At 33.9% G+C, this 16,507-nt stretch overlaps 1 protein-coding gene across 1 annotated transcript; it reads left to right on the top strand.

Moving 5' to 3' along the window:
- The first annotated feature begins 6,653 nt into the window (after positions 1 to 6,653).
- On the top strand, positions 6,654 to 15,135 carry LOC143629575 (putative 1-deoxy-D-xylulose-5-phosphate synthase 2, chloroplastic). Its single transcript, XM_077098813.1, has 9 exons — positions 6,654 to 6,773; positions 6,929 to 7,099; positions 8,521 to 8,685; positions 8,776 to 8,926; positions 13,128 to 13,399; positions 13,542 to 14,123; positions 14,198 to 14,479; positions 14,568 to 14,852; positions 14,983 to 15,135. Exons 1-9 carry the CDS (start codon positions 6,654 to 6,656, stop codon positions 15,133 to 15,135), a joined length of 2,181 nt encoding a protein of 726 aa, XP_076954928.1.
- Positions 15,136 to 16,507: the final 1,372 nt, after the last annotated feature.

Below are 16,507 nucleotides of genomic sequence, written 5' to 3'. Positions count from 1 at the left end.
GAAAATGTATTGTTTTTAATGTAATTGTAGAGATGAACATATATATGTTGCCGGGAATGCTCTAAGATACCAAAGGATCATTAGTAAAACATATAAAGTATGTTGCAAATGTTGCCGCAAAAGTGCCCTCACTAAGATACATCGTTATTTAAAGTTGTGTTATGTCTCAATAAGATACATCTTTCTATATTTGATACTAGGTTAGGTACCCGTATACTATACGGAGTAAATAATATAAATTATATAAGTCGTAATTTGTATAAATAAAATAATAATATATAAAAAGTTACTTATTAAATTAACTATGAACAAACTTCAATTACAAATACAATTCACAAAGTTAAAATAAACAACAAATCATGCTTACCAATATCAGTAGCACTTAATGCTCACCATTTAAATATTCTCTAGGAGTAGTGTTAGTACCATTCAACGAATACAAACCGAATGGCCCAAACCATCCAAATCCCACATTTGTACGGGTAATGATCAAAATAGAACTCTTAACCTGCGAAAGGACACATGACCCTATTAAACAACAAATCAAGGTATACTTTTTTTTATTTTCTGATATTTTTGGTTAAAGATATAAATACATAAAAGAGATTAATATAATGAATTAGATTCAATGCTAGTAGAGTTGGCGAATGTGACATTCGTCATTTCGATTCACATTTGTACTCAATTTTGCATTGTAAACCCGACCCGTTTTAATTTTCGGATTATTGGATATTAATAACAAAGAATTTTATTTTATAATTATGTTTCATATTTGTTGTTTTGTTCCAAAGTCTTTAACGGTGTTTAAAACACTTATTTTATGTTTAAAACGACCTAAAACGAACTATAGTGACTAAAATTGCCAAAAAGCAAAGTTTGGCCAAGAACTTCACCTCACGTGGCACGCCGGGTTGGCCTCAGCCCGCTGCGTAGTAGACCACAGTTCTGCAAAAAAAATTAAAATAAGCTTTTAACGTTATTTTTTGGTTTGTTTAAGCTTGTGGTCATTCAAACACAAATTTATGCATTTTAGGCCCGTTTGGGTCGTTTTCGAGAAGTTTACTCGCTTACGTTTCTTGTTTGAGTTTAGAACTGGAAATTTTACTTTATTATTAGTTCTATGGTTTTGGACATGTGGTAACCATCCTCGGTATCTCATACCGAGTCAAGGGCCGAACCAAAACGAACACTCGTTTTAACACTTTAATTAACTTTTGAACAACCATGTTGCATGAAAACGTTATATATCTGAGTTTTCAATTATATTTTAGTTCTATGGTGTTGTACATGTGATACCCATCCTTGGATTCATACTTAGTCAAGGACCAAACCGAACATTCGTTTAAGCACTTTATTTAACTTATAAACAGATATATTGTATGAAACACTTTAGATCTAAATATTTCTTTATATTTTAGCTATTAAGTGCTTGATATGGAAGTGTATAGCAAATCTTGGCTTGAACCCAAGTTTCGCATAAAAACCAAGTAAAACCAAACACTTGTTTTAACAAGTTAGTCAATATTCAAACCGCCAAAAGTCCAACATATCTTTTTAGTTATGTTTTACTTTATATTTCTCATATTACTTAAGATTTTGGAACTGTTGGAACAACTCTTGGCTTAAACCAAGTTTTGGGTAAAAACTGAGTAAAAGTTGAACTACTCGTCTTAACGACCTAGTCACCGTTCAAATCACCAAAAATCTTCCCAAACTTTTTTAACTCATGTTTCACTTTATACTTCTAAGAATATGTTATGTTGGAACCAAACTTGGTTTTATACTGAAATCGGGCTGATTTACACGCACTTAAACTCGAGTTTGGGACTTTAATTAATAAAAATTCTCTAACTTGTTTAAGCTACTAATTTTATTGAAGTTATTCATATATTTAAAATGTTTGGTAATTTGGATGTGGATTTGTTACTTTATCAGCCCTGAACCGACTAAACCGAACAAAGCTTTAAAAATTGGATCTTGATGCTTACAGTAGTGGGATCGTGCACACTAGAACTAAATCAACTCCCCTATGTAAAACTTAACAAAGATTGGGTAAAATTAAACATCAAAGACCCGGTTTCATGTAAAACTCATTTTATTTATTCTTTATTTTATTTAACCGCATTTTATATAAAATACAGCTTAGACTCCTGAAAACTCAAGCCTTGTTTTTATAAACTTTCATACCATTTATATTCCATCTTTAAGACTCCATATTAACTCAAGATCTTTCAATCTATAACACACATGTTAAACCATCGGTTCGCTTTCTTGAAGATTAAAATCATTCTAAGTTTTCTTCATCAACGTCACTTTGTCCAAGTGAGTAATTTCATCTTCTTTTCCACTTTTATACTTTGGTTGTAGCTTGCATACTTATGTAAACCAGGATGATTTAAAGACTTGGATCCTCAAATCACAAACTCTAGTTTATGTGTTACTTAGAATAATTGCTCGATTGTGTGTTATATGCCTTATATAATTATTGCCAGATGTTTATTGCTTTTGTTGGTTGACCTCATCCAGATCCTCAATAAGTATGATCTTACGCTCCTTCTTGTAATTTGACAATTTTTGTCTATTATAAAAGAGGCACATTTATTTATGATTTATATACCGCAATTTCTGTTATTATTTACGGTTTCACATAAGAGTTGTGGATTTTGTCTCATATTATATATATATACACATACATACAAAATTCATGGAATTGTTCACCAACAATTGTGTTGACAAAATATATTTTATGCAACGTTACAGGTTTGAATATGGGTTGATTGAATTAATGATTCCTTTTAAACCGAAATTGCCTTCAACATTTAATACCCTCCAAATTAAACTTGTAATTGAATTGATTAAAGATCAATAACCCACAACTAATCAGCAATTAAACAATCATACACATTCATAGAATCTACAACTAGTCAAGAATTGAACAATTAGAAGTAGAAAAAAAAAACCTTTCTAATCAAAGTCTAACGCTTGCAAATCATAGAAGTAATATAAAAGTTAATAGCAAAACAACAATCCCGGTAATATCTCAGTTGCGAATCAAATAAAATATTAAATTTTTTGGCATAAGAGTATTCTTTTATTTATTTTAGCCCCAATTTAGTAATCGAATTAATTAGTAAATGAATTTTATCGGGTAGTACATTCACATCTAATAACAATCAATTAGTCAAATTTCTTTGATTTGTAAAACCAATGTATTTAAACCCGGACCGGAACGGCCGGTCCGACCGGGACCCGCCAGGAAAACCGGTTCGGTTCGGTATATTTGACCCGTTTTCTATCAAACCGGCCGGGTTTTGCTTTTTCCGGTCGACCCGGACCCAGTGACCCGGAGGTCGAACCGGTAATTTAATTTTTGAGTGCTTGTAAGTTATTTTATGAATCAGAAAATCAATTTCTATCACCTCTGTTTTGCAACATACTCACTTGAATCTAATATGCGATGTTATGAACACGAATCTGAGATGTGTAATCAAATACTAGGCAATCGATTAGGTCTATTATTGTTTCACATATCTAAGTTACAAGTAATTGCTCAAGAAAAATAGAGAAGGGTAGATGAGAACAATTGTTTCACTCAACTTCCTCTTGCAGCTATTAAAACTTGGCGGCTTGTTTCTAGATATGTGCTTATCGAAACCCTATCCCCTGTTTTAAGTATACGATTGGACCTTTAGCACTCAGGTCTAGCCCATTATTTTATGGCTTTGGAAGTGGGTCACACAATTGGGCTTGTAAAAGTGACAGATCATGACATAGATATGTAATTCATTAACTTATTTTTGTATGGATTCCATTTTTTTATATATTATAATAATTATTATATAAATATTATATATGACGTCATCCGGGTCAAACACCGGTCCGTCTTTCCGGGCCGGTCCGACCTTTGACCCGGTAAGGCGTCCGGGTCAACGTCCGGGTCGGGTCTGAAAACATTGTGTAAAACCAATTTGAATCGCATAGATCAAAAGAGACGATTGTAGTGAATCAAACATAGGGTTGTGCATTGTTTCTAATACTAAAGAGATGATTATACTCAGAGATGAAAACCCCATAATGACTTCCAATCGGAAAGAGATGATTGAAAAAACCCGTAGCCTATGGGAAATAGGAGACGAATTCTGATTGTTGTTAAGAAACCCTAAAAACTTAATGAGCAGGAAAATAATAAAGGTTAGATCACGAGGATGATTAAAGTTTTGCTGGAGATAGGTTATTGGAACTATGAAGATGGTGAATCCTGATATGATAACCCGTGGAATAGAGAATAGAGAAATAAAAAAAACCCTAAATAAGTGATGTGCGGGAATTAAAAATATTGCTGATTTGTGAAACAGACAACTGTCCCATACTGGTTTCCTTTATTACAGAGTTTAGATTAGGATGGAGCCCGTGTGATACACGCCTACACGGGTGGTTAAAAATACAACAAAAAAGTTAAATTTAATAATATACATAATAACATACTTTATGGATTAATAAGATATAAATAAAGAAAACCTAAATTTTACAAATCTTTAAAAAATCTCTTTAAATACAACATTGGATAGTGAAATGTGTGATTAGGAGAAACTTTAAGATCGTTATATTTGAACATATTCAAATGTTAACTTATAACGTACTAATATGATATTCAACGAAATTGTAAATATATTCATCCATCTATAATATTTCTATGACTTATTTATTGGGATTTTCAAACATAACATATTTGATTGGGTTGATAACATAGAAAACTTTTCTCATGGCATCTACGTGAAGGCCCTAGAATGATGTCATGTGAAAAAATCATCTTGCTTTAATAGTATAGTTAGATTAGATTTTTAACCGAATTGTTGGGGGGATATCTGCAAATTGTATATCTTTAGAAAATCTTAGAGTCGTGATCACACTTTCAGATCAAATCAATTTGTGGTTTACAAATGAATTCATTTGATAAAACTCATAATTAAAAGCAAGACTCAAGTTTGGATTTTTGTGAGAGATTTTAATGAACCAAATGTTTTATATGATCAAGATGATAGTTATTAGGGTTAGGTATCATACATTTGAAATTCAAAAATCACATGATACGCTCTTGATTAAAATACCATTCGAAATTTAATAATTTTCTAATGCAATTATAATATAACATTTTAATACCGCTCAACCCTCAGCCATGGGCTCTAGGTTCTAGGCTCTGCCCTTGAGAAGTAACCCCCATAATTTAGGGGCTTTGCCCCTAGATATTAATATGATTATAAATTAAAATAAGAATAAATAAGTATGCATCCCGCATCCAACTTATTAGGTTCATATTATAATTAACTTGATCAAAAAATTAATTCTCAGTTGCACTAAAATCACTAACATACGAATTAGTGATAGAATTTTAAAATTAATTTTATTACAAACTTTTTATAACGGGTGGTAAGAGAATACAAAATATTCACATGGTTTATGTTAGATAATATTACGTCACTAATCCGTCACAATACTAGCTGCTATTTCATCCTGTGTATCTATATCTATATTATATAATACATAAGACATAGGCAAATTAAGACACCTATTTTTTAAGTAATTTACAACTTGTAAAGCATAATGTACACCTTTTATAGCATGTAAGATATGGACAAACTTGTCTATTAGAAAATATGCATAAAATTACTCACAACATTTCCCCCTCAACTTTACTCAACTTTTGTAAATTTTACAAATTGTTACAACTTTGAACATTTATATTTACACATGTATTCCCTTTTATTTTAATTGTAACCAACTTCCCACCAATGATTTTCCAACGGCCGTAATGTTTTCATACGTTAATATATATATTTTTTAAAACTGCACCATAAAAATGAGCATTTTATTGTCTTTAATTTGGGTATGGTATTGCTCTAGTTTTTTTCATTTAAAAAAATTAACATGTTACGTATGAGCGTTTACAATTCGGTAACGGTTTCTAAGTTAAACCGTGAGCCAAACCGTTGGTTTGATTTTTTCGTCATTGTAAACCAAAACTGAACCGTCGAAAATTTAAACTGGATCGTTACTAATGGTTTGGTTTCATGCATTGAGCTTCAATAATAAGTTTACAGTCTGGTTTCATATGGTCTATTTTTGGTATAAACCGTAAATCAAACTGTTTGATATGGTTTGAATATTCAAAAACCAGCTAATCAAAAGTGGTGATTGGTTTAAACGTTTTCAAGGTTTCAAACGAACCTTGAACATCTGTAATTGTTACATGATTACTAGAATTTTTGTTTTCCGCCGCATCGCGCAGGCACCCGTCTAGTTTATGTTTATAACTATCAGTAGTCAAAGTTAACCAATGAACAAAGTCATAAGCGGCATGTTGTGGGCATTAAGAAAATGAGTGTTATGTACTACAAACAATTAATATTAATAATATTTTATAAACGAAGTCATAACCGGCATGTTGTGGGCGAAAGAATTTGAATATATTGTCACAAAAGTCTGAGCCATCGGCAGTCATGCGTCTCTACTTAGAAGTGTTCAAATTTTCAATCAATAACTGATTGGACCAACACACAGTTGTCATAGCCTATAAATATGATCTAATTTATTTCCATAAAATCAGTATCCTCTCTATAACACTTTGTATTGCTAAAAGCTAGCCCCAACACATAATGGGTTCTTGTGGTGCTGTGAATGGTATGCTTATTATCTCCCCACTAGCTAAAGAAGGTCGCTGTTCTAATTTGATCAATCCATCCATCAATGCAGCTTCCCAAACGAGCAAGCAAAAGGTTGCATTTTTTTTACGATTGTTTCAAATACTGAATAGGGCGATGTCTAGTTAGAAAACACGCCAAAGTTAAATAACCCTATACATAAAATGCGTAGTACCTATTTTATTTAGTTGTGTTGGCGACTCTTACTGATAATACATTTCCTTTACAAGTTTACGAGAATGGCGGCTGTCGCAAAGGAGAATGTAGCTAATGAAGCCTCCAAAATAAAAAGTGCGAGTGTGGAGCCGTCCACTGTCCTCAGGTTTTCTGGAGGGAAACCAACCACACCTATCTTGGACACCATTAACGGTCCAATCAATATGAGAAGCCTTGGTGTCGAGGTAAAAATAATTAAGTAACTTAATATGATGTTTTTGTTTTTCATTATTTTCTATTTTTATTGGTAAATTGGTTTTTATTAGTCCCAACTATCTTTTTTTGGTCATTATCGGTTCCAACTAACGAATTGGTTGCTGACGGTCCAAACTTTTGACATTTTTGTTCCCAATGGTCCGCGACTAACGGAATCATAACACCGTTAGTTGCAGGCCACCGAAAAAACGTTTTTGTTCGGAAAAGTCACATTTGATTCCAGAAAACACCATGTGAACACCGCCACCACCACCAATTGAGTCATCACCAACCAACCACCATCACTTGAGCACCACCAACCGTTTTCGAAGATGGTTCTAGGGTTCCGACGACCTCAATAATTGAGGCTTTTTACTAGAAAAATGTTCCTAGAGGTCCGATACAAAGTCACAAAGATGTTTGAGACAAAAATGTTGAGTTTTCCGGGAAAAAAATGTGAGTTTTTCAGCAAAAAAACGTTTTTTTTTTCCGGCGAACTGCAACTAACGACGTTAGGATTCTGTTAGTCGTGGACCTTGAGACAAATACGTTAAAAGTTGGGACCATCAACAGCCTATTTGTTAGTTGGGACCGACAACGACCAAAAGACGATAGTTGAGATTAATAAAATCCAATATACCATTTTTATTTTCTTTTTATTTTGTTTTTCTACTTTTTTTTGTGTTCAATTTTTTTATATATTAAAGTTATTATAACAAAAAAACACACAACCTTTAGTTTGTGAAAAACTTTTATTCACTTATACATATACATAGTTCTACCAATAATATAATATTCTGTAATTAATTGTTTTAGAAATAATAGTAAATAGTTTTAGGAACTACATAATATTTGTAGTGACTTTAAGTTCGAATAAGACCCAAACAAGTTTTAAAGCAGTGAGTCTTTGGGCAACAGGCTTTTTCAGAATAATAGATGGTGTGTCTGGGTTACCCGATACTGTCTGCGATCGTGAGCGTAAAAAGTTGTCTTTTATCATTAGGTTACCCCCAGGTAGCTGGATCTTTTTTCATTGATCGCTAAAAAATGATTGCCAAATTAACATGGATGGTCGAACATAGCTGGGCCTCTGGTTATACGTTTTATTAGATCTTTTTATATGATGAATGATATACAGACAAACATGGAACTCTGGAAGGGTTCACGACCCACAATATTTTAATATGATTTTGCATTATAGTGAGATGAATTGATATTTGTGAAGATAGATATTACTAATGATACATATGTTTTAGCACAAAAAACAATCTACATAGTTAAGTTTTTTTACCAATGATACATATGTTCTAAATTTGTATTACTTATATTGAATGCATAGAATATGTACCATTAATTTGTTTTAAACAATTAAACTAATTTTCTATACATGTTTTAATTTTATGATATATAGGAGCTTGAAAAGTTGGCGGATGAGCTCCGAGAGGAGATTGTGTATACAGTTTCAAAGACTGGGGGCCATTTAAGCTCGAACTTGGGGGTGGCTGAACTAACCGTCTCGCTCCACCATGTTTTCAACACCCCTGAGGACAAGATTATCTGGGATGTTGGCCACCAGGTGACCACCACTTTTATTAATTCCAAGTAACTAATCATTCAAACGTTCATGATAGATATGTTATGTGTAATAATTTGGTTTTAAATGCAGTCATACCCACATAAGATAGTGACGGGAAGGAGATCAAGAATGGGAACGATTCGACAAACTAGTGGGCTTGCCGGTTACCCTAAGAGAGATGAAAGTGAACATGACGCGTTTGGTGCAGGTCACAGCTCGACTAGCATTTCTGCGGGTTTAGGTAGCATCTTAAACTTATCTCCATGTTATAAAAACGTATTACATTCGTGTCGTGACATGCATAACTACTAAAGATAAATATAAGTATATATAACCTAAGAAATAATTATTTTTAAGAATATAAGAATATATTTCCGTACGAAATCAAATTAATTGAAAAAAATAGTCTTTTATTATGTAAACGTCCTTTTTCATCACTACAAGAAAACAAAGCCTTTTGCCCCGAAACCTTGTAGTCGATTGCGTTTATATGTTGTCGACATCATAATGTCCTTTCCCATTGCATTTTATGCCAGTGACACGTTTTAAGCGTGTGAATAAGTCCACAACTCAACATATTTAGATATTTTAAACAACACGTTTTAATAAGTGTATTAAGGAAAAACTTCACAATTGAACATACTTAGAATGGGTTATAAAGTCTCGATCACAATAATACAAGGTCCATAAATACTATTTATTACAAAGTGGACCATATTGATTGTTATGGATAGTTGAATGTTACACCCACAAGGTCACAACATGATTAACATGTTTTTCCCTTTAGGGACTTGACTGGTTTGAAATGCGTGGTTTTATGTTTAGTACATAACACGAAAAATTAATAAATTGTTTATGATAACATAATAAGGTATGTGTTATCTTTTGTATTGTCATTATCTTATCAAACTAATTAAGTAGTAATAATTTAATATCTAATTCTTCTTTAAAATTTCAAAGGTTTATAGAAGTAATAATCAAATTGAAAGGCGTAGTCGCTCTCTTAAAAGTAACACACAAATAATGAATTTTGTGTAGACATGGTGATGCAACGGTAAAACAATAACGAAGATCGGATCACGTTGATTCAGTGAATTCCTGTGATGATCTTCCAAAAACCCTAAATCCCACCCAAAGGTCAGGGAAAGAGAAAATGAAGAGAAAAATAATTACTATTAAAATTGAATTCTAATTTTTAAATTACATTCTCAGCATATAAAAAGACTTCGTAAAACGAAATGGGCCCAAAAAAGACCATGGGCCAAACACAAACCCAAAAAGAAAAACATAAAAACTGAGGAAAAGACAATAAAAAGGCCCAAAATTTTATTTAGAAGACGTTTTTGGGCTTCGGACTGGGACCAAACCACAATCGGCAGTTTTCCACAAGTTCTCCTTGTCTCAAGTTTCGATTTGACTGGTAATGGGCTTGAAACGGAGCTTCGTGGGCCAAGTTATGCTCGTTTGCGTGGGTCACCTTTGGAAGCACGATCTTGGGCCTCCAGAAACATAATGACCCGATCTTCTACACTTGAGCCCACATCACATGGTCCACTATAACCATGTCGAAGAAATGTCACAACGATAAATCTCATTTTGCAGAATTGAGGCTTTCTTTAAGCCCAGGGTGGCCCAGACCTCACCCGCTCACCATCCTTTCTTTTTTTTCTTATTAGTTTTAATTTACATGTTTTCATCAAAAAAGTTTGATCATGGTCCTCCCGTTTATGAATTTTTTTTACGTATTGAGTCTCCCCCCACCCCAAATGATTGGACAAACCGGTGGACTTGTCGGTTTCCCTAAGAGAGATGAGAGTTAACATGACGCGTTTGGTGCTGGTCATACTTTGACTAGCTAGCATTTATGCTGGTTTAGAAAGCTTCTTAAACTTATCTCCATGTTATAAAACTTTAATGTATTCGCGTCGTGCATAATTACTAAGAAAAAGCTAAATATAACTTAGGAAATAATTGTTTGTAAAATACTAAGAAAATGTATTGTCGTACGGAAAATGAACTTAATGGGAAAAATAGTCTTTTATTATGCAAACATCCTTCTTCGTCACTATAAGAAGACAAAGCATTTTGCCCGAAACCTTGTAGCGGATTGCATTTATACGTTGTCAACATCATAATGTCCTTTCCCTTTGCATTTAAGCGTGTGAAAAAGTCCACAATTCATCATATTTAGATATTTTAAATACCAACAACACGTTTTAAGTGTATAAGGAAAAACTTCACGGTTGAAGATAAGAGAAATTATAGAATGTGTAGTCTTCATCGCAGTAATACAAGGTCCATAAGTAATTAAGTATTGTTTATTATAAAGTGGACCATATTGATAGTTATGGATAGTTGAATGTTACACCCACAACATGATAAACATGTTTTTCCCTTAAGGGAGTGCTTTGAAATTAGGGGTGTCAATTCTTGACATGACTCGAAAGTTGACACGAATCCGACACGAAAGAAAATATAGGTTTTTGATCGGTTGACACGACCCGTTTTCTTAAACAGGTCAACCTGAACCTGACACGTTTAAAAAATTGGTCGTTTCGAACCCGATTCATTAACCCGTTTAAGAATTTTAGATAAGTTATTACTTTGATTTTAGAGATAAGAAGATTTAAATTAAAAAATACATAGATTTTTAAATTTTCATATGTCAATCAACTTTTAAAAGTAAAACTAATTTCTTTTTAAGCTAGTTTTATCTATTTTTTACTTCAAATATTTTTATATTATACATTATAATCGTCTATCCTTTGGTTATTTCTATTTGTTGTCAAATATGTGAACCTAAGTTTGTTAACCAAGAATGAGAGATAAATAAACAAAAACAACTAGATCTATCACAAATTACTAACGATTTTTATATGAATAAAAGTAATTAATTGTTGTCAATAGGTATTACTCATATTCGTATATGAACGTAACATGGGTTGATTCGAAAAACAACCCGAACACGACATAAATTTAAAGGGGTCGACACGACACTTTGCGAATAAATATATTGGTTGTGTTAGGGTTGAAGAATCTCAACACCCTAACCCGCCAACCCAAAACTCATCAACCCGTCTGCGTAGCATGATTGATACCTCTATTTAAAATGCGTGGTTTTAGGTTTATTACATAACATAGCATGAAAAAATAATAATTTTTTTGTTTAGGTTTATGATAACATGATAAGATAAGATATGTGTGTTATTTTTATATTGTCATTATTTAGTCAAACTATTAAGTAGTAATAATTTAATATCTAATTCGTCTTCAAAATTTTCAAAAGTTTATAGAAGTAATAATCAAGTTGAAGGTGTAGTTGTTCTCTTGAAACTAACAAACAAATAATGCATTTTGTACAGGGATGGTAATGGGTCAGGTTTAGATCGGGTTTAGGTATTTCCAAACCCCATACCCGATTATGAAAGTCCATCCCAAACCCGTCGGGTTTTACTCGGGTAATTACCCGTAGCGTTTCGGGTTTCTTATCGGGTTTTGATAAAATACCCTTCGGGTATACCCGGCTCAAAACCCGCTAGGTTTCTACCGGGTTTTGACAAAATATAACTAATCGATTACAAATATTGTTACCATAAAGATAAAATGTCACAAATAATTGACATAAACAAGTTTCGACAAATAATATATTTGGAATATAGTATATATACAATATAATAAGCTATATCGGGTACATCGGGTATATGATCGGGTAAATGGGTTTATGTTATCAGGTAATCGGGTTGGGTAATTGGGTATAGTAGAAATCCCAAACCCGCGAAAAATTTCAAAACTAATCCCAAACCCGTCCTAAACCCTAATGGTTAGGGTATTACCCGTCCCATTTAAGTCGGGTTTCGGGTTTTCCTATCGGGTTCGGGATTCATTGCCATCCCTAATTTTGTATAGACATTGTCCACTATAACAACATGTCGAAGAAATGTGGCAACGATAAATCTCTTTACGCAGGGCAATGGCTTTTTTAAGCCCGGGTGGCCCACAGCTCACACCCCCTCCCCCCTTTCTCTTTATTTTCTTATTAGTGTAAATTTATACGTATTCGCTCAAAAATTTTGAGCATAGTCCTCTTGTTTATGAAAATTTTTATATGTATTGAGTCCTCTCTCTCTTGTCTAAGCTTAGCCACTATATTTACGGAAAGTGATCAATTAACTTATTTTTGCACCTTGTAAAGAACAGACAACATTTGTAGACAATAAAGCCCTTCAAAAGAAATTAGAATACTCAATTAACATAAGAGTGCATGCAATATTGTTACAATTTTGAGAGAAATAATAAACTGAGAACAAAACAAAACAAAAAGGAAACCGGTGTTTTGATACGAATCTCTTAAAACAGATATTGAGTTTTCTCTGTGTAATAACATGTTTTACACAGAGTAAAAGAGTAAAAATGGTTGGTCTAATTCACATTTTTTGTACCAGGAATGGCCGTTGGTAGAGACTTGCTTGGAAAAGAAAACCATGTAATCGCAGTGATTGGAGATGGAGCCATGACTGCAGGACAAGCATACGAAGCTATGAACAATGCTGGCTGCTTGGAGTCCAATCTAATCATAGTCTTGAACGATAACCGCCAAGTCTCCCTTCCTACCGCCAATCTTGATGGTCCAGTTCCACCCGTTGGAGCTCTTAGTCGATCCCTCACAAGGCTACAATCTAGTAGAAAGTTCCGCCAATTACATGAAATCGTTAAGGTACAATAACTCCTTTAAAATAGATAACACGATATTAACTTATAATACGTTATAGTGACACTGAAATCAAATGGAACTAAAATGGACTCTTTACATGTTATGGTGATAAGATATTGGCATCTCAAAATATTGTCATGATTAGGGGGTAACAAAGAATTTAGGGGATGAAACACGTGAAGTTGCCGCCAAAATGGACACTTACATGAGGGGAATGGTGGGTGGTCATGGAGCTTCCATATTTGATGATCTCGGGCTTTATTATGTTGGCCCTGTGGATGGACACAATGTTGAAGATCTTGTCTATGTCTTCAAGAAGATTAAGGAAATGCCAAATTCGGGACCAGTTCTAATTCACATTGTTACCGAGAAAGGCAAAGGTTACCCTCCAGCAGAAATCGCAGATGACAAGATGCACGGGGTTGTGAAATTTGATGCACAATCAGGGGTGCAATCTAAAACAAAGGGAAAGACACTATCATACACCCAATACTTTGCAAACTCTTTGGTCGCTGAGGCAGAAAGAGATGATAAAATAGTTGCTATTCATGCGGCTATGGGAGGAGGCACGGGCCTTAATACATTCGGAAATAAGTTTCCCAAGAGATGTTTTGACGTTGGCATAGCGGAGCAACATGCTGTCACATTTGCGGCAGGTTTGGCAACTGAAGGGCTGAAACCATTTTGTGCTATTTATTCATCGTTTCTCCAAAGAGGTTATGATCAAGTAAGAGCGATTGTACATTATCTAAGTGTGTTTACCTATAAATCATGGTTAATGTAACGGTATTGGTGATGCAGGTAGTTCATGATGTTGATCTTCAAAAGCTTCCAGTGAGATTCGCGTTGGATCGGGCTGGCTTGGTAGGAGCGGATGGTCCAACACATTGTGGCGCATTTGATACAACTTTTATGGCTTGTTTACCAAACATGGTGGTGATGGCTCCTTCAGATGAGTCCGAACTCATGCATATGGTTGCAACAGCTGCAGCCATTGACGACCGCCCTAGCTGCTTTAGGTACCCGAGAGACAATGGCATAGGTTCATTGCTCCCACCAAATAATAAAGGAATCCCTATTGAGGTACTTAACAATGAAATGTCTTCGTTTTGCAGTATACAATACCTTCTAACAAATCCAGCTTGATCTAACATGTCTTCGTTTCGTTTAGCTTGGAAGGGGCAGAATCCTTAAGGAGGGAAGTAGAGTGGCGTTATTGGGATATGGAACCATAGTGCAAAGTTGTTTGGTTGCAAGCGAGCTTCTGAATGAGCTTGGAATCTCAATCACCGTTGCAGATGCGCGATTTTGCAAACCATTAGATGGAAGGCTAATAAGAAAACTTGCAAAAGAGCACGAGGTCCTCATCACTCTCGAAGAAGGTTCCATCGGAGGATTCAGCTCACATGTTTCACATTACATGGCCTTGAATGGGTTACTTGATGGAAACCTCAAGGTATAGTCTCTTACACATTATTCTTGTATCCAAAATCTTTTTTGTTGATACAAATGACTATTTTTTATCTTACACTTAACAAATAAATCAAGTAAACTTATTTCTAGTTGTGGTATATCTTTTGTATCAGTGGAGGGCTATGACACTACCTGATCGATATATCGAACATGGGGATCAAAATTTCCAGATTGAGGAGGCTGGTCTCACCCCAAAACATATTGCTAAACAGGTTTTATCGTTGATCGGTAAGACCAAGCAGAGTGTACATCTTATCAATGTGTAGTACTCATCAGCCACGGCCACGACTATATGTACTTTACGTGCATAATTGCTCATGAATATTTTGTAATTGTGTAATTGGTTTAATTTAGTAAACGATATGTTAGGAATGTGGATTCGATCTACATTGTTATGAAATTAGATGATACAAATACAATATTGAAACATGAAACTCATCAAACTTATATGATCTATTTTAGAAAGTAGAATTATGTAATTCTTCCGCAGAATAAAAGCATGAGAACTATTGGACGTAAAACTACACATTTTACACTACCAAAACCGGGTGCTTTGAGGCAATTATGGTGGCAAATGTGTAGCCAAAAACGCTCATCTGCGACAAAGAAAGTTTTCTAACTCTCTCGGCTAAAAATTGCATAAAAAATCAAATATAACTTTAACGCCTATAAGCTCCCGTCTTTAAATTTGGGGGATTACCATACGTCTCAATCGTGCTTAATTCTATTATGTCCCTCCTACAATTTATCAAAACAAGAAGATGGTATTGTACTAAAAGTTGATACGACAAGAAGTGGCGAATCTTGAACATCAAGTATAGATGGGCCGAAATTTCAGAGGCTCAAATTTTTTTCCTACTTCTAAGTTTCTGGTCGCCATTCTGGTTCGGGTTGGGTCAAATAATAAAAACTCTATATTCAATCATTCAACTAAAAACCAATACTATCATTCAACTCAACCATTCAAATTACCATTCTTAAACACAAAAAAAATCAGTTTTTTAAACCAAGACAAGAAGCGAGTTTACAGTGAGTGTTTTTTGGTTTTTTTTGTTTCTTCTAGCCATCATGTTTTAGCCATCAGAACTAAATACATTTACCTACCCAAATTTAATTTTTCACCAATCATTCTTATAAAATTATACAACCATCTTCACTCTATCTTATAAAACCATCTTCACCATATCAAAGTTTTTTAGTTTCTTATCATACAAGATATTTTTTTCCTCATTTTAAAAAATATGCTTGTTAACGTCGTCAGCTATTTTGAGGCTTTGTTGGTCAACCTACACTACTGGAGGGGTCAGGAAGAGAAGAAAAACTTTTTGGGTTTGATAATTAAAAAACAAATATATGTAGCCCAACCACACTGGTTAGGCGGAAAATTCGGGAGTATTTGCTTGTATGTTAATGGAACATTTATGTTTCGAAAACATGCTTAATTTTGAAGGAGATTTTAAGGAGAAAATCCTTAAATATCGGAGGCTAAGGGCAAAAAAAATTTGCATTGCCGTTGTGGGCCTGGCATCGAGTAGATTGTAATTATTATTTATTATGTTTTGTTATTATTATGTTTCTTAAATTTCATTATTAATGAACATCTCCGTTTATTACATTTTTGTTAGTATCTACATAAAT

This window comes from Bidens hawaiensis, unplaced genomic scaffold, assembly GCF_021521415.1.
Source record: "Bidens hawaiensis isolate Kalapana, Puna unplaced genomic scaffold, B.hawaiensis_p1.1 tig00005306_1, whole genome shotgun sequence".
In the NCBI taxonomy this organism is placed as follows: domain Eukaryota; kingdom Viridiplantae; phylum Streptophyta; class Magnoliopsida; order Asterales; family Asteraceae; genus Bidens; species Bidens hawaiensis.
Note: the sequence above shows the minus strand (reverse complement) of the source record. Positions and strands in the feature narration are given on the sequence as shown.